Source organism: Artemia sp. Qi Xiang Cuo, chromosome 13 (genome assembly GCF_049724085.1).
Source record: "Artemia sp. Qi Xiang Cuo chromosome 13, ASM4972408v1, whole genome shotgun sequence".
NCBI lineage: Eukaryota > Metazoa > Arthropoda > Branchiopoda > Anostraca > Artemiidae > Artemia > Artemia sp. Qi Xiang Cuo.
The window spans coordinates 16,313,031-16,339,053 of NC_142806.1; the positions used below are offsets into that span (position 1 = coordinate 16,313,031).

General features: G+C 36.5%; 1 protein-coding gene and 1 long non-coding RNA gene across 6 annotated transcripts in view; both read left to right on the forward strand.

Moving 5' to 3' along the window:
• The window catches only part of LOC148945014 (E3 SUMO-protein ligase ZBED1-like), a 31,797-nt gene extending 27,397 nt beyond the window's left edge, over positions 1-4,400 (forward strand). For all 5 annotated transcript variants that reach the window (XM_089099493.1, XM_089099489.1, XM_089099491.1 and 2 more), the window contains exon 5: positions 1,838-4,400. In XM_089099493.1, the coding sequence (XP_088955619.1) occupies positions 1,838-3,753 (1,916 nt within the window). In that variant the 3' untranslated portion in view covers positions 3,754-4,400. The remainder of the gene's footprint in view (positions 1-1,837) is intronic.
• The window catches only part of LOC148945010 (uncharacterized), a 540,330-nt gene that overhangs the window by 237,314 nt on the left and 276,993 nt on the right, over positions 1-26,023 (forward strand). The window lies entirely within an intron of this gene.

A 26,023-nucleotide genomic window follows, 5' to 3' on the forward strand; every position in this document is an offset into this window, starting at 1 on the left:
CCTGTGTAATCAGGCCAACAACCATCAACCATCAACCTAAAATGAACATAAATCATAAACAGGAGTCATTTGCGTTATACTGAAAACAATTTTTATTTTGAGCAGTGTCTTTTTGTTTATCGTAACAGCAACGCAGCCAAAAAAAGATATCTCGAAGCCAAGGCTAATCAAAAGTATACAAATAAAAATTGTGCTTTCTATTCCCTTCTCTCCCTCTCGAAACCTTTAAACGGCTAAAATATCTTTTGCATTTCATTAAAAACGATATGTATTTTGAACAGTGTGGTTTTTATTTGCCAAAACTTCAACGACAACAAAAAGAAAATCACCATAATAAGTGAGGTTACTGGAAAGAACTAGGGGTTAATAAAAAGCCAAGGGCATTAATTTGAAACTTTCAGGTAATTTTGAAGTGGAAGTTGAATTATGACAAGGGGGATAAGGGGAAGTTCAATTATGACTTAAGGAATTACAATGTTTAGTCAAGCTAAACCTAAAACTAACGGAAATTACCACAAACAAGAGTAGGACCACCCTCCTCCCTATGCCTTTTAAACGCCAGAGCGTCATTTATGCTTTTCTGAAAACTAAAAGTATTTAAACATTTTGTATTTTATGATATTAAGAAAAGTTTTTAATTAATTTGTCAGAGAAATCCGTTCCTTAAAGCAATTAATTAACAAAAAAAAGCCCGAAAAATCAAATTTTTCAAAGAAGAGTGAAGAGCTATATTAAACGAAAGACAATCAGAAACTTCCAAACAATCGGTGTGTTTTTATTTGTCATAACATCAACAACTACACAACAAATATAATGTCTAAAGAGTAATCAAGGCTCACATCTAAGAGGGATGATGTCCCCTTCCCCCTCTCAAAAACTCTAAACTGCCGGAATGTCATCTGTATTGAATTGAAAATGATAAGTACTTTGAACAGTGTTGTTTTTATTTGTCAGAACATCAACAGCAACAACAAAAAAAGAGAGAAAATCACCATAATAACCAAGACTTCTGAAAAGAACTAATGAAAGTAGATTGGTTGTGTAATATATAATAATATTCATCCTTGGGTATCTCGGTGGCTTTTGATAATATTTGATATAGATTTTGTTTTTTGTAACTAAAAGTTACACTCTGAACTTTCGAAAGTTTAGTTGATATTAACCCTATTCTTATATGTGGTATTTCTATTTGTATCGAGTTTGAATGGATCATTCATCGTAATTTCGGTTTGTTTTAAGTTTCGAGTTATTATATGGCTAATGTCTGCTAGTCTTTGGTTTAATATAACTCTTCAATTTTCTTTAAAAGCTTCTTTTTTTGGAAAGAGTTTTATTTAATTAATTTCAGTTTGTTTTTAATCGACGTTTTTTTTTTACTGGTAAATCGAAAGAAAACTTGTAATATTTTGTTTTTTTTTTGCTTATGAATTAAGATTTTGGCTTGCTATTTATATTCTGGACCAAATTAAAAAAAAAAATGTGATAATTCTTTCATAATAGAGCTTTGGGTGATATGGTGTTTCAATGAGGTGGATACACATAGCGCCTTTTGATTTATCTCCCGTCAAAAATTAAAATGATCTCGACCCCTTCTTCTCCACTCCTTCAAACTTTCAACTCGAATATAGTTTAAAAATCAGATGCACGTAATATCTTTTGATTGATTTCGGTACGTGTTCCGTTTCCATAGTTCTACTGAAATTTCTGTTTCACTGTTTACTTCCATCAGAAAACTGTGTTATTGTCATAACAATCAAATACTAAAAAGCCAATAACGGCTTTTGAATTCCTGCAGCCATTGTTTTTCTATAAATACTTTAATTGCTGTTGTTTTCAGGTTTGGTGACGGCTGGGATCAAAATAATTGAGAATACCTCTGCAAAAAGTGCCGTGTGGAATCATTTCGGATGGGCTGCTCATGGCGATTCAGATGAACCAAACCGTCGGCGTGCTGTTTGTCGCTTATGTTATTCTGAAGTTTTATATTCTGGTAATACAACAAACTTACAATTTCATCTTCGTCGGCACCATCGATATGAGCTACCAGTTGGGACAGAGGTGTGCGCTAAAAACTGGAAAACTTTTTCAACTCCGATGAAGAGGAAGTGTGGTCGTCTCAGCACTGATGACAAACAGAAAAAACAAAGCACGCTAAATACTGCTAGTGATGAAGGGAGTTCTTATATACAGGGGCATAGAGTGCAGAAACAGGAAATGAACTTGCTGATAATTGAGTCTCTTGTCACTGATTGCTTGCCTTTAAGCGTTCTTGAAGGAACGGGCATGCAAAGCCTAATGAAAATGCTTGATTCCGACTTCAGTGATAAGAAATTAGACACGCTGCGGACAGAAGTTTTACCAAAAATGTACGAAGATACTCTTAAGAAGACCTTAAGCAACTTGTCCAATTCTCAATCAGTTTCATTAAGTATTGAAGCATGGAACAATATTGAGAAGACTCAAAATTATATTGGGCTCATTTTAAACTACTTAAATAGTAATGGCAATGTTTCATCGTCGTATTGCAAAACATTGGAGGTAAATTTAGGTGATGGCCCCAAAATTGTTGCTGAATTAATAAACCAGGCGCTAAAAGACCTTCAGTTGAATTTTGCTAGGATTGTCGGCTGCACAATGCCTGAAGAGCCGGAGGGAATTTATAGTACTTTATCTGAAGCAATACGTTTAATGCAAATACCTCGTATTCCTTGCTTGATATCTGCTTTTCAATCTGCTTCCAAGGAATTGTTGCAAGTTGTAAATATAGATTTTTCATATTCAAAATTAAAACTGCTTCTAAATCTGATATCACAAAATCCAAAATATGTAAACATTTACCAGGATGAGCTCAAAGACTGTGACTGGATCTTAAAGGAAAGTGTTCCATTCCCTTTATTATGCAAAGGTATGACAAGGTGTATTGAATTGCAGGATCTTCTTGTGAGCATAGCTACCCGAGAATTTAATTCAAAGCCATCCTTAACAAGGGAAGATTTCAGCACACTTCATACAATTGTATACATTTTACAGCCGTTAACTGATTCCGTGGAAACCATGAACGGGGGTGACTTTCCCTGCATAAGCATTATTCTACCTTTCTTGTATAAGGTAACAAATATAGCTTTTAACGCTGAAGAAGGCGATTCAGAGGTACTAACGGAGGCGAAGCTGTTAGTTAGATCTTATCTGTCGACTATATACAGTCGTGAACAGACTCAACTTTTTTTACGTACTGCCATGTATTTAGACCCAAGACTGAAATCTCTTCCCTTTTTTGCCGCTGAAGAGAAACTGGAGATTCGAGAGCTTTTGAAAGCTGAACTGTCAAAACTGGTGCGAAAAAATGGAGCTACTGGTGACTCCGCCCGACCTTCTCATGGGGATAAAAAGACCAGACTTTCTACAATGCTTGGTGATATATTTCCGGAATCATCACCTGAATCGGAAATGCTTAAACAAGAAAATTCATCTAATTTTGTGGAAAATATTGCACGTTCGGAAATTAATTGTTATGAAAATGAAGAGCCAATGAGTTTAGATGAAATGCAGCCTCTCAAGTGGTGGAAAGAACGTGAAGCTCAGTACAAATATCTTTCAAAAATGGCGCGGAAACTTTTGTGTGTGTCAAGCGCAAGTATACCAGCAAAAAGGATGATGACAAAAAATGGTGTTATCTGGCAACACAGAAGAGCAAGTTTGGCAACAAAAGAACTGCACAGTGTCGTTTTTCTCAGTGAATCATACGGTCGATAGATTTTATAGTAGGCTTAATCATAGAGAAACAGAGGGACTACTTGTACAATGTCTTGTGGCTGCAAAATTATCGTTTTTGACTTGCTTGTATTTAACACAGAAGAATCAATCACATGGAATTTAAATTTTCAATCTTTTTAATGGCTTCTGCTAAGTTTAAATGCATAGGCCTTTGAAAAAATCCTTCGAGTATTTCGTTGCTATTTTCAACTTGAGCATTTTTCAAGAAATCCGATAGGGTTCTTTATAGAAACTGGCTCGAAAAATATTACAAGTTTTTCTAACGACCTTATAGCCTATCTTGAAAAAGAAATTTAGTTTGAAAATAGCAGCAAAATCCTTTGCGGACTTTGTCAAAATATTCTGCATCTGAACTCATTATTAGATTTCACACAGAAACGGGAAGAGCCAATCAGGTTTTAAAAGGCGGGGCTAACTGGCTTCCCTTTCTGACATCCATATGGAATAATGTGATCGGCTTGCAAAAATACTTCAATGACGTTAACCAATAAAATTAAAGTGAAAGTTTTTCCACCGAACTTTTGGAAAGTAACCTCTTTTTTCTTTTTAGTTTTGCGATGCCGTTATTGAATACAGTTATATGTGAAATACTTTGAACTAATTAATTTATCATTTGAATAAGGTTATTTTTTATTTTCATTGTTCTTGTGTCCTGTTTAGCTAAACACTACCACAGTAATAGGAGGATCATTGGCCGAAAATACATAGAGAGCGTTGAAAATACACTTCTTGAGACTCTAGTCACCCTTAGATCCACTAGTCAATGACAGATGAAACTGTTTTCGACCTGGATTATAATAAACTTATTTTTGTGTTTTTATCGACATAAGTGAAACCTGCCTTTTAATTCTACCATTTAAATTTTCATATCGCACAGCGCACGAATTGAAATTTTGTCTTCTCGTTTTGAGTTTTAGCTTAATTTTGTTGCCTAGAAGTAATTTTTGATTTGACTCATTGAAAGCTTTCGAAAATTCAATGTAGTTCCGTTTTAATTGGTGTATTTGCGCATATTAATTGCCCACTAGTTAAGGATGAGGTTCATAATCTATACTAATAGCAAGACAGATGAAGGAGAGATGGCATGCTCTCTGCTAATCGTCTTAAACATGAACTAAGACATTGCCAAGTTTACTCTGCTTCCCAATAATCAGCTATCAGCTTCCTAAGGTATGTAATCCTTATACACCTTATAGCACCAGTTAAGAATGGGGCTTAAAACGCAGTTATAAGCTAGACCGGGTCAACAAATTGCTGGACATCTGTGATTTTTATAAAGTTGGGAGTTATAAGATCTATGCTTACGAAAACCATACTTTGAGAAGAAACAGAGATTATTCCCATTGAAATGTATTGGATTCTTGATTAGAGATTAAATAAAAAAAACAAGTTTTTTTTTTAACAGAAAGTAAGGAGCGAAATCGAAACTTAAAACGAACAGAAATTATTCCGTATATGAAGGGGGTTGCCTCTTCCTCAACACCTTGCTCTTTACACTAAAGTATTTTAGTACTTTTGAAAAAAGCTTCTCATTGTTCCAATTAAACGAACGTAGTGTTTCAGAAGTCGTTCTTAAAGAATTGGGAGAAAACTTAAACTTCGGCGTAAAGAGCAAGGTGTTGAGGAGGAGGCACAAAAAAGGACAATTTTAGCGAAAATAGCTTAGATACAAAGTTCATTCATGGTCTCGTCGTTGGTGGATCTCTGGTCTATGTATCCCCTCTTTTCTAGAAAAAAAAACTTAAATGAAAGTTCCATCTGACTCAATCTTACTTCGTTCTTCTAAATGAAAGTTCTTACTTCAATTTGGAAATGTGTTCGTAGCATAATTCAAATAGGCATATAGGTCTCATTGTCGGATCTGTGATTCTGAAAAGTGACTCTCGACAATTTTAATCATCACTTTTCTTTTCTTCTGTCGTTCTTTTGCTCCATATAGATTCATGGGCTAATCTTTTCTTCTGTCGTTCTTTTGCTCCATATAGATTCATGGGCTAATCTTTTCTTCTGTCTTTCTTTTGCTCCATATAGATTCATGGGCTAATCTTTTCTTCTGTCGTTCTTTTGCTCCATATAGATTCATGGGCTAATCTTTTATTCTGTCGTTCTTTTGCTCCATATAGATTCATGGGCTAATCTTTTCTTCTGTCGTTATTTTGATCCATATAGATTCATGGGCTAATCTTTCTTCTGTCGTTCTTTTGCTCCATATAGATTCATGGGCTAATCTTTTCTTCTGTCGTTCTTTTGCTCCATATAGATTCATGGGCTAATATTTTCTTCTGTCGTTCTTTTGCTCCATATAGATTCATGGGCTAATCTTTTCTTCTGTCGTTCTTTTGCTCCATATAGATTGATGGTCTAATCTTTTCTTCTGTCGTTCTTTTGCTCCATATAGATTCATGGGCTAATCTTTTCTTCTGTCGTTCTTTTGCTCCATATAGATTCATGGGCTAATCTTTTCTTCTGTCGTTCTTTTGCTCCATATATATTCATGGGCTAATCTTTTCTTCTGTCGTTCTTTTGCTCCATATAGATTCATGGGCTAATCTTTTCTTCTGTCGTTCTTTTGCTCCATATAGATTCATGGGCTAATCTTTTCTTTTGTCGTTCTTTTGCTCCATATAGATTCCTGGTCTATTCTTTTCTTCTGTCGGTCTTGTGCTCAATATAGATTCATGGGCTTATCTTTCTTCTGTCGTTCTTTTTCTCCATATAGGTTCATGGGCTAATCTTTCTTCTGTCGTTCTTTTGATAAATATATATTAATTGGCTAATCTTTTCTTCTGTCGTTCTTTTGCTCCATATAGGTTCATGGGCTTATCTTTTCTTCTGTCGTTCTTTTGCTCCATATAGATTCATGGGCTAATCTTTTCTTCTGTCGTTCTTTTGCTCCATATAGATTCATGGGCTAATCTTTTCTTCTGTCGTTCTTTTGCTCCATATAGATTCATGGGCTAATCTTTTCTTCTGTCATTCTTTTGCTCCATATAGATTCATGGGCTAATCTTTTCTTCTGTCATTCTTTTGCTCCATATAGATTCATGGGCTAAAACTTTGGAGACATTTTTTTGTTTGATGAGTTAATACGCCGGTCTTTTAATGATCTCCTTTTTTTACGTATGAATTTAAGCAAAATTGTGACAAAAGTTGACTGTACCAAAACCATAGAGTATTCCACCCTGGGACCATCATGATAACATGGTTAGTTTGAACACACATGTTTCTTGCTGTAATTTTAAAGTCTTGGTTTTTGAAAAAAATGAAGCTTTTAGCCCATTTTTTTTCTGCACTTCATTATATATGCTTTTAATGTTTTTTCTAGCGAAATTAAAACAACACTGTGGAGTACAAACAATAATGAAATTAAACAAAAACAGTAAACGACTGCACACACTACACGAGGTTATGTATTAGTTGGTGACACCTTAAATATCGGCGTCTAGCTTTCAAAAGTTCCACAATAGACGTTCACCGCCAACCACCTACTGGCCATCACCAAAATCCTCTAGAAACTATCTATAACTGACAGTAATTTATCCGTAACTGATGATGGAAATGTCTGTATACCTGATGAATAGAAATAAGATAGTATTGGTAAATCAGTATAGATAATGATATGGTAGCCAGTGGGCAACAAAAATCACTTTTAAGCAACTTGAGAATGGAAAACATGAAAAAGAGATCATGCTCAGAAACAAAATTCAAAGCTCTCATAAACAGACCATTTATTTCCAGTATATTGCAAGGCGCTCAGGGAGTGGTGACTCTCAAGACATCTATAGCCTTGAAACTGACGCAGTTCTGTGCTGCTGCATCTACCTCAGCCGGCTTTCTGCTGCAATTTATTTATTTATTTGTAAGGTCAGGCTTATATAGTAGATAATTGTTTCAGTAGCACTGTGGTAAAAGAGGCCAAACCACATTATATCAGTTAGGCCTTTTAGAGAGTAATAATATCCTTTTTTATACTGAACAGTTAGTACTGAAAGAAAAAACTGAGAATCTAAAACTCTGGAGCAAACTATAACCTTCGCTGCCCTTAAGTTCTTAGCCGCTGTGTTGATCAAACATTGAACAAAAAGAAGATAGTCAGCATCAGAAAGAAATGTGAAGGAAGATCTGTTTTGTGAGGAAGAATTAGCGACAGTACTGAAAGGACTAAAAGAAATAATAAGGCTCCAGGTGCTGATAGTGTGGTAAATGACATTCTTAAGTAACATGGTTATGAGGCTAGAGATAAGTTACTGAAGATTATGAATATGATTTTTGAAAAAGGGGAAGTACCTAAAGATTTTAGGAAAACCTTAACTAAGCTACTTTACAAGAAAGGTGATAAGAGTGAGTGTGGTAAATATCGAGGCATTAGTCTGTTCTCTGTAGGTAGCAAATTAATTAGTAATATGATAATTTTAAGACTGAGAGGTGCTGTAGACAAAGTTTTAAGAGAAGAAAAGTGGGGATTTAGAAAAGGTAGAGGTTGTGTCGACCCGATTTTCACTCTTAAGTTAAAAATTAAGAAGTGCCTGAGTTGTCAACCACCTTTGGTCCTCAATTTTATAGATTATGAAAGAGCGTTCAATTTTGTTGATGGAACAGCTTTAGAAAAGGTTTTATCCTTGTATGGCATACCAGACAAATACAATAAAGTGGTCAGTGCTATGTACGAGAATAACACTGCTGCGGTTAAGGTAGGAAATGAGGTTAGCAGCTGGTTTTATATTAAATCAGGAGTTAAGCAGGGCTGTGTTCTATCCCCCTTTATATGTCTTAAGGAGCACAGGAAAGGCAATGGTAGACCACGGAGGAAAGAGTCTCCTAGACTTAGATTATGCTGATGATTTAAGCATCCTAAATGAAAGTGTCGGCAAAATGAATGAACTTTCAGAGGTTTTGCGAGTTCATGGTGCTAGAATAGGTTTGAAAATTAATGTTAAGAAGACTAAGTCACTAAGCTTAGGAATAAGTGAAGATGAAAAGATGACGTTGGGTAACGAAAAGATTGATCAGGTGGGTAGCTTCACTTTCCTTGGTAACATTATTAATAAAGATGATGGGAGCAGTGAAGATGTTAAACGTAGAATAGCCAAGGTGCAAGGTGTTTTTTCACAGTTAAAAGAGTTTGGAAGAATAGGAAGATAAGTCTGCAAGCCAAGATTAGAATATTAGAAGCTATAGTGATGACAGTGGTCAAATATGGCTCTGAAGTATGGGCGCTCCGAAAAGCGCATGAAGATTTGCTAGATTTTTCCATAGAAATTGCTTACGGATTGTTCTGGGTAACCAGCTGACTGACCGTATTTCAAACAGTAGGCTGTACGAAAAGTGTGGTTAAATACCGCTTTCTAAGGCTATAATGACAGAAAGGTTGAAGTGACTAGGGCAAGTTGTGCGGATGAATGATGACAGATTGCCAAAGATTGTCCTTTTCGGCCAATCGTCTAAGGCTAAACGAAAAGCAGGTCGTTCTCGTCTGGAGTGGGAGGATGTCATAAAGAAAGATTTAAAGGGAATGGGAACTTCTTGGGAGACTGTAAAAACGAAGCTTTGAATAGATTGGGACGGAGGAGGAGTTTGCGTAGCTTTGTTGGCCTCAGGCGGCTTAGTGCTGCGGTGAGTTGTTGTTAGTAGTAGTAGTAGAAAGAAATAGTCGATTCTCACGTTTCTTTGTTAATGGGCTCAACTACACTATTCAATGGATATTTAAATGCTATGAAACTAATATATGACAAATATTAAATAGATAACCAATATTGGTCACGTAAAATTGACGGCTGACGCAGAAAATGGCAAAATCAAGTCCCATGGTAGCCTACCTCATGTGACAAACTTTATTCTTAATCACGGTTGTTGCAATAGCTGCAAACTAGTAAAAATATGAGTTAAGTGAGATGCTCCCAAATATATTATACTAGAAGACTTATAGGTTTTTAAAAGATTAATTAAAAAAAAACTTTTTCTACAAAATTAGTTTTTCAAAGAAAAGTAAAGAACTCCATTAAACAAAAAATGAGCAAAAATGAAATCAAATAATCTACCAAGCGTGAAACTACCACAAATCAGCAGCAATAAATAAATAAAACCCAAAACGAACAGAAATTACAATAAATAACCGAGTCAAACTCAAAACGAGCAGAAATTAACATAAGTTGGTTGCAAAACCCCTATGCCTTCCCAAGGCCGTAACAAAATTTGCGCTACCTAAGTAAAGAATGATATGGGCACAATGTATTATTTATTTTTTCCTCTCCATACCCGGGCACATCGTATCGAAGGATTTGTCGTAGAAACTTCGAAAAGGGCTCATTCGATTGGCAATTGGAGTGGCTAGTGTCCTTTTTAATAGTTGAAAGTGCTTGGAGGGCAACTATCTCCCCACACCCATCATTTCCCCAAACACATCCAATCAAAATTTTGAGATAGCCATTTTTTTCAACGTAGTTGATTTAAACATAGAAAATATCTTTTTGAGGAGGACACTCCCCCACAACCCTCGGGGCAAGGATTTTAAGTTATGCCCTGAGGGTATATAAGAACGACGTTGACACAATGTATCATTTTTTTCCTTTAGCGCAGTACACTTCATATGGAAGGGGTCATTATAGAAACCTCAAAGGGGGCTCATTCGACTGGATATCGAGAGTTCTAATGCCCTTTTTAATAGTCGAAAGTGATAGGACGGCAACTAGGCCCCCCCATCCCACATCCATCATTCCCCCAAACACACCCAATCAAAATTTGAGGAGTACACTCCCCCACAACCCTCAGGGCAAGGGTTTTAAGTTATGCCCTGGGGGTATATAAGGTTTTTATAGAAGGTGTTGTCGTAGAAACTTCAAAACAGACTCATTCGATTGGAAATTAAAATGGCTAGTACCCTTTTTAATAGTCGAAAGTGATTGGAGGGCAAATAGCCCCCCCCCTCCACGCCCCTCATTCCCCCAAACACAACCAATCAAAACATTGAGATAGCCATTTTGTTCAGCGTACTTGATTTCCAGATAGATAATATGTTATTGAGGAGGACACTCCCCCACAACCCTCAGGGCAAGGGTTTCAAGTTATGTTTTGAAGTTTCTACGACAACACCTTCTATAAAAACCTTATATGCCCCAAGGGCATAACTTAAAACCCTTGCCCTGAGGGTTGTGGGGGAGAGTCCTCCTCAGAAACGTATTTTCTATGTGGAAATCAACTACGCTGAACAAACGCCTTCTACAAAAACATTATATGCCCCCAGGGCATAACTTAAAACCCTTGCTCTGAGAGTTGTGAGGGAGTGTCCTCCTCAAGAACATATTTTCTATCTGGAAATCAACTACGCTGAACGAAATGGCTATCTCAAATGTTGATTGGGCGTGTTTGGGGGAATGATGGGTGTGGGGGGGGGGGCTACTTGCCCTCTAATCACTTTCGACTATTAAAAAAGGAACTAGAACTCTCGATTTCCAATCGAATGAGCCCCTTTTGAGGTTTCTACGACAACCCCTTCCATATGAAATGCCCTGCTCTAAAGGAAAAAAAATTATACATTGTGCCAACATCGTTCTTATGTGCCCTCAGGGCATAACTTAGAACCCTTGCCCCGAGGGTTGTGGGGGAGTGTCCTCCTCAGAAAGATATTTTCTGTGTGGAAATCAACTATGCTGAACAAAATGGCTATCTCAAAATTTTGATTGGATGTGTTTGGGGGAATGATGGGTGTGAGTAGGGAGGGGTAAGAAGGTCCGAACCCCACACCATATATGGGCATACGAAGGGGAGAGAATTTCTGAGAAATTGATTTGCATAATCGAGGGGAACTGGATTTATGAGAAATTTATTGCATAATCGGCGGGGAATTGTTGATCGAGTCTAACGGGAACAGGATCACGTGTCTCTTTCCAAGCCAATCAGGGAGTTGGAAATATTAGCGGGATAGGATTGCAGAGAATATAAATGATTTTTGGAAAGGATCTTTGCTATAGTTGTTATTAGTGTGTGAATAGAATTCATGCGAGTGAGAACAGTTTGACTTTACTCATTTGGATATATTTGTAATAATAATGAGTGGAATGTTTTCACTATTAGAAATTGATAGTGGAGTTGGTGGCAATGATACAAGAGCCCCAAACATTGCGGTGGAAATCACGAGAGGATCATGGCTTTGTCTGGAATGGGATGAAGTATATGCAAGATATGTAATATCCTTGAGCAAGTTTAAAATTGAGGATCAATTATGCTTCGCTGCAAAAGTTGATATAGCACATGTGAATAAACTTCAATGTGCTTTAAGTGCATTAGTGAAGTATATCGAAGACAATAAGCTGTATCGCTAATTGTACATGTGTAGTATTATTGTTGTAATTATCCAATAAAATTGCTTCGAAATCGAAGATTTTCCCTTTCCTTTTGTCAGAATGTTAGGCTAACGAATCATGGTCAGTCTAGAGTCAGCAGTGAGAGTGATAGGATTGAAAAATTAATAAATTTGAGAAAGAGAGAATTAGATTGAATCTGGTGATTATGGGAAAACATTTGATTTTGGATGATAATATTCTCGAGTTATCCCTTCAACGGCAGATATTCTATCAGGGAACACTTGACAATATAATAAAACTGATTCCCCCCATTGGACTATTGTATGAAACTTTGTCGACGTGACTCAAATGCTTATACTCAATTTATTGAATTATTAAGTGGAACAAAACAGAATAATATCGTAGATGTACTTTTGAAGACAATGCCATAGATTAAATGTACATGACTCCCCCCATTCGAAAGAGATGACGTCACAGAGTTACTCCTCTCCCATTCCTCCCTCTGAATTTATCGAACGAGGATCAGTTTCGTTTTAGCTGTGAGAGAGTTGACATCGGAAACCAAAAATGTTCTATACATGACCACTATGCGCGTACACTCTTGGCAGTTGGACATCCTATGAGAATTGTACAATTATTGATGACTATAATGAAAAGTGCAAATTATGTGATCCTTGTAAATTACATAGAGGCTATGCAGTACAAATTAAAGGATGTAATTCATGTCGGGATCCTTGGAAAGGATCCCAAACGTGATTTTAGTTTATTTCTACGAGATTGGTATCGTCGTGAATTTAAATTATTTTGGGAGGAAGAATCTGATCTACGATTCAAATGTTGGGGTAACAAGACAATTTGGTTTCTACGTCATCTTTTTGACGACACTGCCTATTATGACTATAAACCTAGTGATTTTTATTTGGCAGTTACTGAATGTGATTCACCATTTGAAAACACTGTATCTGATATTGCATCAAAAAGACATATTTAAACACGCGAATTTCATAATATGAATGCAAATAGTATCATTGACTATACAAAGAGATATGACAAGATTGAAGTTATTTTATACTGTAGAAAATATTACCCTGACTTTGCAGCCAATCAAGATCAACATACAGTGAATTCAAATGATTTACCGGCATTAGTGGTTCACGACAGTTGCCTATACACCGATTAAGATGAAATCTAAAGTGAAGAATAAAGACATTGCTGTATATACATTTTTCATTTATTAATAAACAAATTCACATAAATTTTTTAAGCACTTTACTCTTAGGGCACTAAAATCAATTTTATACAGGTAAGAGAGGAAATTTTCCACCAGAAAGTCATTAAGACGTGAATAGTCTACATAAACGTTCAGAAACTGCGTGTTAGTATAGCCGCGACATCTGAACACAAAATTTTGTAGCACATGAAAGACACAGCTTTTAGTCCTCAGATCCTGCACTCTCTTCCGATTTTGAATAATAGTTTTCCCACTGCTCTCAATATATTTGCTGATGTGGGGAGTGTAGGATATATAGGGTAGGCCAAGAAGATCAAAAAATTCAATCGTCTTCATTGTTTGAAAGATGCACAACCAATGACTCGTCTGCACACTCGACATACTGCTATTAAAAATAATTAGGGTATTATTGACACTTTGAAATTTTCCAAGGAAGTTCAAGGGCAGACAATATGATTTATATTTGGACATATAGGGGTCCAAATTAAAAACATTGATTATTTGATTGGTATTCGTGGTGCCAAGTTTAGTAGAACATTGCCTTCGGAAGTGATTTCCCAATAGGTTTCAAATTGATTTAGTGAGATTAGTGCAATACTCTCAGCTAATGGGTCGGCAAATGTACACTCTAAACGCACACTCCCCGTACGTACTATACTCATATCTTGGGTGCCAGACAAATCCAATACATTGATACCATGTGTTTTAGCAAAAATTTCTTCGGTTATACCATTTTAAAATAGTTGTGAATCATGGTCCAGGGTTTGCATGGTCAACTCATACAATGTCCTATAGGATTTATCAAAAGATAGATTGTAGAGTGGGATGTCGTTTACTTTGCAAACAAAAGATGAAAGCCCAAACATTTCAAATTTATGTGGGCATCCAGTCCACGATCCTATTGCCCTAGCGCTTTTTACAAATGCCAAGGCCAGTTTTGATGAAACTTCGCCATTGATAAAGGATGAGTCGATGAATGTACGTGACTCCGTGGCAGTATGACGTTGATTGGTGATTGTATGAGTAACAAGTAGTTTAATATTATTTCCACTGGCTCTCAGTTTTTCCACTGCCTAAGCAACAGAACTCATAACTTGTTGTTTGCGTACATGAAGTATTGCTGAGGTGAGACAGAGAGTCACATCCGGATTGCCATCAAGTTCTTTTCTCAATATGAAATTGGATGGTGCAAGCGTCAATTTTATATCCACTTTAATATTGGGTGGTAGCCATTGGGGCATATTAAATATTTCATGATATATTTTTCCAACTAGATGTAATTCACTAGTTGTCGCATTTTTAAGTGCATCTGTACTATCAGTATTAGTAATATATTCATATCCATTTGAGGTGCCTCTCAATTCCTTCTATGACTTGCGTGTCATCAGCATGAATTGCATATAGCTTGTATAATTTGAGAGATTGTTGCTTGTGCTCACCAGTGTGCCATTGATGTAGACACTGATTTGACGAAATAAATTATGTAATATACAATTTTCATAGGATATTCCATCGGCAAGAATCGGCAAAGTATTATCGGATTTCCGGACTTTCATTCGTAAATCTATAAATGTCGAAGACATGTCCATAAAGTAGTCTTCATTGGAATAAATTTGAAAGTGGATATTATCTGAGAGGGGTTGTTGTGGATAAAATTATTCATAGTATCCATGTTTCACACTCACATCAACCTTTTTTTTATTGAATAGATTCAATGAGGAGGTGATTGAAGGTTGGGAATATTTATGCGGTAGGTATGACATCTTAGGAAAAGAAATCTAGTTTTGATCTAACAATTCTCTTCGTGGGGCTTCTTCTTCTACTGTTTACAGTGCGTGTCGGCTTTTTCCTTCTTTTCTTTGACAGGGGTGATGTCTTTCGTTTCTGACCTGAGTAGAGAGGGATGAGTGATGCATTGTTTCTCGACTTTTTTAAACCTTTTCCTTTTCCATTTCAAGGGTTCGCGCACTGGACCTAAGATTTTCCGAAGCACTTTTTTTAAATTATTGCCAGAGCTCCAATCGTATAGTGTAGAGGATGCAAAATCTGTCGCAGCCGGTACAATATATTTTCTAGCCAGAGGTAGTGCAGAGCGAAACAGCTTAGCAAACCAACTGCCAAGACCATAGCCATACATCGACGAGCGACTTTTGTAATAGTCCATTCCATTACCATGTTTTCTTGGCCTAAGAGTATTAACATAACAGTCAATATCAGGACAAGTGAACACCACTTTTCTATTAGACATCTTATTGTTGAATGATAGGGCGAAAATGACATGTAATCAGAACCAAACCTTTTGATATTGCTAGAGGATCACCTAATTCACTTCTTGGTGTTAACTGGCAGAGTTCCGAATAGAAAGTATTTACGGGAATATACCGAAGATGCTTTAAATTGTAATGATGAATATGTTCTCGATTGGTTTTGCGTTCAAGAACTCGTAGGAGGGGAACATTGCTATTTCCAACCCGAGATGTTTCCACAAATGAAGCGTAGAGAAATAGAAAAGTGTCCATGGAGAAGGCAGGCGGGTAGTCAGCAAAAATGAAATTAGTGTTTTCAGCACTTTTACCATTGATTATATTGAGCTTAAAGCCAAGAACATCTTTTAGATTATCATTGAGAATAACCTTTTCATCAGCAATGGGTGAGCTAATGTAGATCTTGCCCTCCTCCTTTGAATAGTTGAAATTAAAGGCTCCTTTTTTACGAGCGGAAATTCTTTTATTAATAGAACGACATAAATCATTCATACAGGCGAGTTCTTCACAGGGTAATTCAATATATGGACAACTCATCCAATTGATCATTTTAATTTGTTCTTGATCACCTGAGGGTGGTGGCCAGTCTTAGGGTCTATTTTTTATTTTATATTTGCGATCCTTTCTCAGAGTATTATATGTATTTTTGAGAATACAGTCGACAAGAGCCATTTCCCAGTGACCGTCAAATTTGATGGTGGGGGAGATTTTCTTCCAAAAATAACTTGTTATGTTAAAGACATTGTAGAGAGGATCAGAAACACTGGACATAATAGTCACACACAAATCATATGGAATACTTTATGTCTTTAACATTGACCCAAGAGTCAAAATCAGAATTGTTTCCTAGCCAGTGCACAAGCAACTGGTTCTTGCTCTTCTAAGTACGACTCTTTAATATCTTTTCAATTTGATAAAATTCACTAGTGTTTCTAACTTTTTTGCAGTTCATAATCATAAAAACCACCGAGAATGTCATCATCTTAGTTGTCTCGCAGTCGATATGTCATGGGTTCGGTGTCTAGGATTTTGTACACTTTAAAAAGTTCAGTGCTCCATAAATAAGTCCCCTTTTCAAAAATATTGGTGGTTCTATTAATTCGAACAGTACCACCAATATTGGAATATTGTTTAAGAAAAGCATCAAATGTATTTTCACTACAACGAACGTCCCGAGGGCTTGAGTTGGACAGGGATCGATGGGGTCGATGGTTATATACTTGTATGATTTTATCCAAATCGCGAATAAAAGCAGCAGTATTTTTCAGTGTACAATATGTTGAAATTGATAGAGGAATCGTTCTTATCAATCGTTCAGCCAATGCAGCCTTTATCGGGCTATGACTATGATAGAGTGTTTTATTATATTTCAATAGAACCTTTTGCACATGAGGTTTAACAAATTCGCTACCGCGATCTGATTGAATTTTTCTATAGTAATCCTGTTTAAGAATACTTTCTAAAGCATGAGCAATTTCAACACCTCTCTTTGATTGCAATGCAATGGCATACAAATAGCGAGTAAAGACACTGATTGCCACTAGAATATATTTGTAGGGTGCATTGTGACGCCGTTGAATCGTATCTAAAGTTAAAAGATCAGTTTGCATTATATGCAGAGAGAAAAAGGCTTTAGTTTGTCGATATTGTTTGCCACGAAGCCTGCGTTTCCGATGCAGTGTGTAACTCGGTTCATTTTCTAGATACTCTTTTGCTTTTTTTAATGTGCTACCATCTAGACCCCGGCACCGCGCCGGCGGATCGACCGAACGCCGCCGACGAAAGGCCCGGTCGAACGCCACCGAAGTGTCGTAACGCCGCCGGCGTGCCAAAGCCGCGCCACCACTGGCAGAGGCGGCGGCGTTCGGTCGAATTTAAAATAATTTTGCGGCAATTCTTTATTGCGTCAACCGCAAAGTCGAAGCTTGTCCTTCTCACGTGGTTTAGTATTTTAATTTTCCAAATTAAAAATCGACCAGGGCGTGCACTATCCCTAAATTTTGATGTAATTCCCCAAAAATGTATGAGTCACCCCAAAAAAAAATTCAGTTCCCCAAAAATCACGCAACCACAGTGGCATCCCTAGCAATTTATTACCAATGACTTTCCCTGCCAAATATTACTTTGTAAACCATAATTCTTCACTACTCCCTTGTTCATTAATTTTCGTCTCTTTTGTTACTTTGCATAAAAACCAGACAGATGCAATATGCAATTGCAAATATTACAATATACACAGTTCTTCATATGTTGACAAAAAACAGTATCGTCTTTATGAAATGAGTTTAAATCATTTCGAATGTAGTTTCCAAATCGCACTTTCTTATATGGTTTATAGTCAAGAAATTTATTTTAAAGTTGAATAGAATTATAGAACGCATTCATTACTATCCATCTTCAGCTTTCAGTTGGATTTTGAAACTGACAGCCGACATATTGTTTCAACAGCTTAATTGTAAGTTTGCAGATTTTTTTTTTTTTTGCTGTTTCTAGATAAGATTTTCTTAATGTTTAATGCTCAGTTGTTGAACGCCTGAATGTTTAATACTCAATTGTTCGGACGCTAGCCCAAAAATAAGACTCATAAATAAATTGTAAATTATTGCCTATAGGGGGGGAATAGGGGGCTATCATTTGTAAGTGATAATACCTTTTTTTTTATTGAAAGCAGGGATGCCACTATTTTATCTATTTTTATCTATTTTTTAAAGGATAAATATTTTTTTTTCATTTAAAGTAGAGACAGAAGAAAATGATATCAAATTCCCTGGGAAACCATTGAAATATTTTGATAGACCCAGGGCCCCCCATTAAGACTTGTTCATTGTCTTGGATATTTTGCGATTTCTCATAGGCTACTGGCCTAATTTGGCTTTTGTGTGTACTCCCTTTTAGTTAGATTCATTGGATCTTATTGAATGCCACGGCGAATCTATGACTCAGTTTTCCAATAATTTGAGGTATATCTGAATAATTTTCACATTTTTATTGTTGTCTTTGTACCCCTTTACTCATACACTCAATTTTTTTCAAGGAACACTAAGCTGTTTAACGTTATTTTGCGTGTTTGTTTGAACCATATAGTGACCTAGTTAATTATTAAGTAGCTTATTTTTATAATGAAAGCTGAGGCGGTATCCTATCAAGGTTGTATCCAGAGGGGGGGGGAGGTAGTACATTTTAATGATAATATCTCGAAATTGTTTTATTGAAAACAGGGATCCCCAAAAAATATATTTTTTTAATTTAAAGCAGAGACGGCATTTTATAAAGGTGGTATCCAGAGGTGGGGGGGGGGTAGTGAGCTATCATATTTAAATGATAATACCTCGATTTTTTTTTTGAAAGCAGGGGTGCCAACAAGATAATTTTTTTTTATTTAAAGCAGAGACGGTGTTCTATCAAGATAGTATCCATAGGGGCGGGCATAGGGAGTTATTATATCTAAGTAATAGTACCTTGATTTTTTTTTTTATTGAAAGTAGGTATGCCAAAAAGTTGACAAAAATTAACAATATTTTCGTGAGTTATGCTTGATGCAGCACTTGCATGGTTTTATCGTCCAAAGGGAAAGGGACATATGCGTCCAACCCGTTTTTTCTTATTGATAAAGCGGGTTTTATTTGAAAAAATTCATTCATAAGTACCAGGCAGATTCACACTAAAACGAATTGGTGTGACGAAAGCGATATCGACATCCCCACCTAAGGTTGCGCTTGAGTGACAATGGCGCCCTTGGTCCAGTGCCCAAGTTACATTAAAAGGTCAGGTCATAATAAAAGCTTTCAGTTTGGGAGGTTCAAGGAGGAGTCTTTGACAGTCTTATGACCTCAGGGTACTAGATGTTGCAACGTTCTTACGTATCTACAGTGGTTTAAAAAAATCGATCACCGCACAAATTATTACCAAAAATATGCACAAATATAACAAATGTAACATTTGGAATATTATAACACTTTTTTCAAAGCTTTGAAGAAAAGAAAAAAAGGCTAAATACCCCTAATTACGCTTGAAAGCTATTTTAAAAAGAAACTCTTTAGAGATTTCCATGGAAATGACCATAGCAGAAGCTTTGAGCCTGGGTGGGAATCTAAGAGGAGTCTTTGAGTATTTTGACCACAGGTGACTTATTGTTGCAACTTTCTTAAAGTTGGTAATTTTTGTGAGCATTTGGAAATCAAAGCTTAAACTCAATAACTGATACTAAGTGTCCAAACATTTTACTTGGATTAAAAGTGACGAACTAGGATGAAAATCTCAACATCTTACTGGAGCTACTTCAGTCTGCATATTATTTCATTTATTTACATTTAAAAATGGTGAGCTTTTCTTTTTTTACCAGAAAATAGCTGGCACTTAATTTTTCTTCATATCGAATAAACCAGTAAATATTTTTTGGTTTATTATAACTGAGCTGTTCTCATGTGAAGCATTCATCATGTGTTTTCCAATTTGATAAATTTACTCCTTTTAGATGCAGTTTATAATTTGACTGATATTAGGTGTTTATCAATTTATAATTTGGAATGAATCCCCAAAAGATAAAAACGAATAATATCCAAAAGAGCAGCCAAAAGCAATAAAAAAAGCAGCAGTTGAGCCTTAATCTACATGACACATATTCTATAAAGAAGCCAAAAAACTTTAAAATGCATTTTTTTTAATTGTAATTAAAAACCAGTTTTTAAGACAAGAAGTCTTTTTAAGAGTGCAAAAGAGCAGAATAAAACAATCAATATTAAAGTCGACCATTTCAAATGTTTTAAAGGGGACAAAACAGATTTAGGCAAAGGGCATTATGAAAAAACTAAGCTTCTAAGTTCAAAGTTATATTCAAAGTTTTTACCCAGATAAATGACGAATTTTGTGATATAGTATTTGAAGTTGTATATGCAGTAATGCTCGATGAAAAAAACTACTAATTTTGATAATTATTTATGTTAAGATTACATAACTAATTTATACTGGAGCTAATTTTATTATGCAAGGGAACTGAAACACCACATTCATTTCGTTTCTATCCCATTTCTACTTCACTTGACGAATAACGAAGAAGACCAGTTTGCAGCCAACGACTTGTAAATTTTTGAACTCATAAATAGGCTCGAATCTGTTCGAGCATGTGACTGTAAGCATGTGATTTGAGAAAGACTGATGAAAACATTAATGTTTGCGGTCAGCATTGATCATGCCGGTTGCGCGCCGCCGACATCTTACCGGCAGCGCGGCGCGGCGTGCTGTTTTTGGCCCCGCCGCAGCCGGTCTTCCCTCATCAGCGCGGCGCCAGGGTCTACTGCCATCTATGTCAAAGGCAACTTTAGAAAGCGTTTTGGGGAAACTTAGACTTCCCGCTTCACCAATAGTTTCATAGACATGCTTTAGAACTTCAACCATTTTGAACGCAAACACGTAGTGTAATGTCCACTCCCCTTTTGCACACTGGAGGGTGAATCAATCTGTCTTCACTTTTGACTAGCAGCCACAGGTGTTATAAAATCATTGCTGCTGCTGCTAGTATTCTCCAATATTGAATCTTCTTCTTTTTTAAATGGTGTTGGTGTTGGTGTTGTTGGAGGACTATATTCTCTTAAATTCTTTAGAATTTGTTTATTGCCAATAAGACTTTTGGGGAAGTTTGATGCATTTAGAAAGGTGTATAGATTATTGTCAAATGATAAAAGTCCTTTACGACTCGTCACCATATCACAAATTAAATCAACTAGATAATAACTTTTCCCCTGAATTATAATTTGTTTCCCTGTGCTGTCAACTTGAACTTGATCACCACTTTCCAACATGAAATATGATAATACTCTTTTACTCTGTTCACGATAGGTCACTGGCAATAGGTTTCCAATGGTTGTCACTATAGAATTCCATACCTTCTCTTTTGATTGCACTGCTGAATCTTGAGGAGATGTTTCCTGCTTAGGAGGGTCGCTGACGGTGGCGGGGGGTCGCGCACGATATGGTCTATGTATTTGATCGCATTACAACACATCTTAAAGTAAAACTAGCTTTTTATCATCGGCAATATTCTCATCATTAATGAATTTGCTTAGACTGTCTTCAAAATGTTCCACGGGCGAGAGGACAATTTCAAATGGCGTCAATTTATAGGGTTTAGCCATTCTCTAGAGAAAACTGTTTACAAGTCCTGCAATTATTGGCAGTAAAAGTGTAAAAAAGCTACCGCCCGCTTGAAGGAGAAGTTTTCTTTTAAAAATGTTTCCTTGGATTTTGCAAGTCAAGGCGCGTACAGTGGAACGATACTGCTTTTTATGTTGTCTAATACCTTCTGGCAAGTCTAAATTGCCCTCATTTAAATTTAAACAAATTTAAGATATTACATTAATGAAAACATTGTCAACACCATGTTTCAGTATGGCCTTCCTGAGTGGAGGTGTTGAAGTGCCTAAAACGGAAAATAAATGCCTGTGTTCATGTAGCTTCTTCAGTGTCATGATGGCAACTAATAGCTTTTTCTACTGTTCACCGGAAGACATACAGTAATTTCTTTATCGAAAATATCTGGGACTACACGTAGATCCTCGGGTGTGCTCTGATTAAGATCTAGCAAAATGTACCCGTAGGGCTTATTTGTCGCCTGAGTGTACGCTGAAAGCAGAAATTTGGGGGCACCGGGATATATTTGCTTATTGAGACCTATTAGTGTGCTAGAATCACGAACAACTCGGTAGATAACATAGATGGTGCAATTCAAAGCAAGGGTTCTCATACATTTGCTTTGATGAAACAGATTGTGTAGAACTAGGGTTATGGAAATGTATTCATGATGAGAGCGAACGGTACACAGCTGTAGCATTTCCTGTGAGAACTGTTCAATTGATTCAGCCAAATCATCAATAGTCAGCAACGAGTTTGGTTCAATACTATTGAAAACATCAAGTCCCCGTATGAATTGTATTTGTATAGATGTGGCAATAGCTTTTATTTGATCCTAGAACTCCTGCCAAATACTATAGCAATAACAAATTTTCTTTGGTTTTTTCAAAAACATTTTATTACAATTTTGAATTATTTTAGCTAAAAGTGTCGTTTTCCCAGACATTGATGGGCCACACAGAAACAACATGAATGGTTTTTTAAATTGATACATACTGCTGCTACTGTTGACAACAGTCAGATTACAACTAACTGTAAACCATACTTGTCCAATGAAAAAGCAGTAATAATAATTTTCCCATAAATCTATCTAGTCGATAACAACAAAAATAATATTTCATTCAATTATTCGACATAAAAACACTTTTCTGTTCAACAAGAACAACATTTATTAACGTAAAAACACTTGTTCCACAAGAACAACATTTATTATCATAAAAAAACTTCTGTTCAAACAAGAACAACATTTTTTAACATAAAAACACTTTTCTGTTCAAGAAGAAGAACATTTATTAACAATAATATTTTTTTTTTGTTCAAGAAGAAAAATACTTATTAACAAAAACATTTGTTCAACAAGAACAACAACGACACTATATGTAAAATAACACTTATTGTCATAAAAAACACTTTTTGTCCAGCAAGAACACTATTTGTACACACACATTTTTTTTGTACATTAGCACTATTTGTACAACACTTATGAAATAAAAACAACTTAAAATAGCACAGTTGAACACTATTAATTTATACCCTCCACCCCCTCTGGGCCGAAGGCCGGCCGCGGGAGGCCCCCCCACCCCCCCGAGAGCCGCGGGCCGAATTCCAGCCGTGGGCGGCCACCCCCCCGGGGTCGCTGTGGAAAAACCGCATACAATAGTCACCGTCACTGCTGCTGCTACAGGTTGGGCTAGGTTGGTTCATTCATGAAAGGTTGGGTTAGGTCAATTTATCCAGACTAAGTTGATTGCGATAGTCTATACATTCAACCCGGTCTGAAATTCTATAGTGGCCGTGGGGGAGTACATTTACACTATTCTCGAGCACTAAGACTTTGTCGGATATACATGACATTGCATTCTTTTCAACTCTAACAGTATAATTTTTATACTGTAGAGAGCGAATTGCAAGCACTTGTGCTCTAGGCACTAGGCTACTCTCTACACAGTGTCTGTAGACACTCATGTTGAAATTGTTCTTTACAAAATGTGTAGGCACCCCTTTACACGCATGCTTTACATCCCTCTTGTGAGTTTTAACGTAATAAACTTTAGGACCCGGAAACACCCCATTGGATATCAAATCACTCCCCGTCTCTGATTTTAACATGAGTAGTTGATTGGGGGTCTGACGTTTTACCAACTCGGAGTAGAGGGACGGATTCCAGTTAGTGAAATCCATCCGCGAGCTGATGTGTTCCCAATTTTGTAAATCCTACAATAAATCCCCGGTTTTTACTTTTAAAAGCAGAGAATCTGTATCGCCATAATAAAAATGAGCCTCCCCCTCCCTTGGCCATTGTACCTTGCCCACATTTTAAGAAAACTACAACATGAGCTTTTTGGAGTTTTCATGTACTTAGCTACCTCCTGCTATGTTCTTGTTCGGTACCACATTTATCTTTTTTCTGTGTAGAAGAACCATATTGGTTTCCATGCTCGTGAACGATGTAAAATTGGGGTCTGCAATAATTCGTGCACATTCTTGAGGGTCAGTCACGATGTCACAACGAGATCTGTTCCGTACGCTTTCACACATTTTGCCAAACGCAGAATTTAGAATGAGCTTGTACATTTCCTTTTCTACTTTACTGTTTGCCCGAGAGCCTTTATCCAGAAAGGTATCGATGCCCGTTATAAGTTCCTTCAGGATTTGAATAATGATTATGACCCGAGTGATTTTTCTGTTTTTCACTTAAATTGCCAAGGTATTAGTACTTCTTTTCAGTACCTGGAGGAAATTCTGCAGACTCAAGGTTTACAGGTTTTGGCCCTGACTGAGACATGGTTGAAGTCTCATACATCATCCCTATTAGATGTTCCTAATTACCAACTGGTTTTAAAAAACAGGGAACTGCACCAACATGGAGGTTTAGCGGCATATATCAAGAGTGATTTTAATGTCTTGCCGATGCCTTCCCTTACTAAACATAAGGAAATGGTGTTTGAGTCGATGGTTGTGAAAGTATCTAAGCAAAATTTTAAATGTGTTCTTGCTATTATTTATCGACCTCCGTCTAGTAGCCTCATTGAATTTCTGAGTCTATTAGAAGACCAACTGGACCTGTTGAGTGGAACAAGACAGCTGTGTTTTGTGTGTGGTGACTTCAATATTGATTTGAAAAGTCTACATTCTAGTCAGAGAGTTAAGGAGTTTCTGGATATGATGCTTAGCTACGGGCTGAAGCCTACTATAAATATCTGTACAAGAATTACTGAGAATTCTACGTCAATATTGGATAACATATTTGTAAATACCGAATATAAGTCACCTGCTGTTGTGGTTAATAGTGTTTCAGATTATTTTGGAGTAACGATATCAATACCGCAAGTCCTACAGCTGAATAAGGGACATCGCTGTAATGTCATTAGGCCTGTTATTGATTCTGAGGTTGTTGCCCGTTTAAATTAGAAGTTGATAAGACTGAATTCAATTTTCTACAAGAGGAATATGATATCAATCGGAAATTTGGAAAATGGTACGGGACATTAACAGGTTTACTTCAGAAATGTGTTAAACCTAAAAGAGTTTACAGATATGAATCAGCAAAGAAACCATAGATTACTAAGAGTCTACTCTTAAGTATGAGAAGGCGAAACCATTTATATAAGGAATTGATCCAAAATAAAGGGACAACTTCTAGGGATGATTATAAAGCATATAGTAACATGCTAAATTGTCTCCTTCGGAAAGCTAAAGCGGATTATTTTGCTTTTAAGTTTAAAGAAGCTGAGGGAAATCCAGGCAAGACTTGGAAACTTATAAAGTCTGTAGCGAACCCAAGTCGGTCTCCCTCGGAGCTCTCGGACAGTGTGAGTTGCAATTCAGTTTGTGAGCATTTCTCTAATGTTGGCCTTAATGTAGGATCCAGTATCCCAGTCCTGGCTGAGGATGGCGATTTTACACAATTCCTGCCTGATAAGAGCGAAGTGTCTGCTTATTTAAAGCCGGTTAAATTAAGTGAGTTGTGTGAAGTGATTAAAAATATGAAAAACAGTGCAGCAGGATCGGATCTCATGACTGTGAAAGCTTTCCGTGTTATTTATCCTATAGTTTCTAGTGAATTGGTTATGCTAATAAATGAGTGTTTTAAGTCAGGTATTTTCCCCGATTGTCTGAAGATTGCAAAAGTGAAACCGCTTTTTAAAGGGGGTGATAGTGGGAATTTAGATAATTATAGGCCTATTTCGCTTCTTCCTGTTATTTCTAGAATAATAGAGAGACTAATAAATGTAAGAATGGTTAATTTCCTAGAATCTAGGTCTTTTTTTCGATCTAGTCAGTTTGGATTTAGGAAAGGAATGTCAACTGAGCAAGCAGTGATCTTC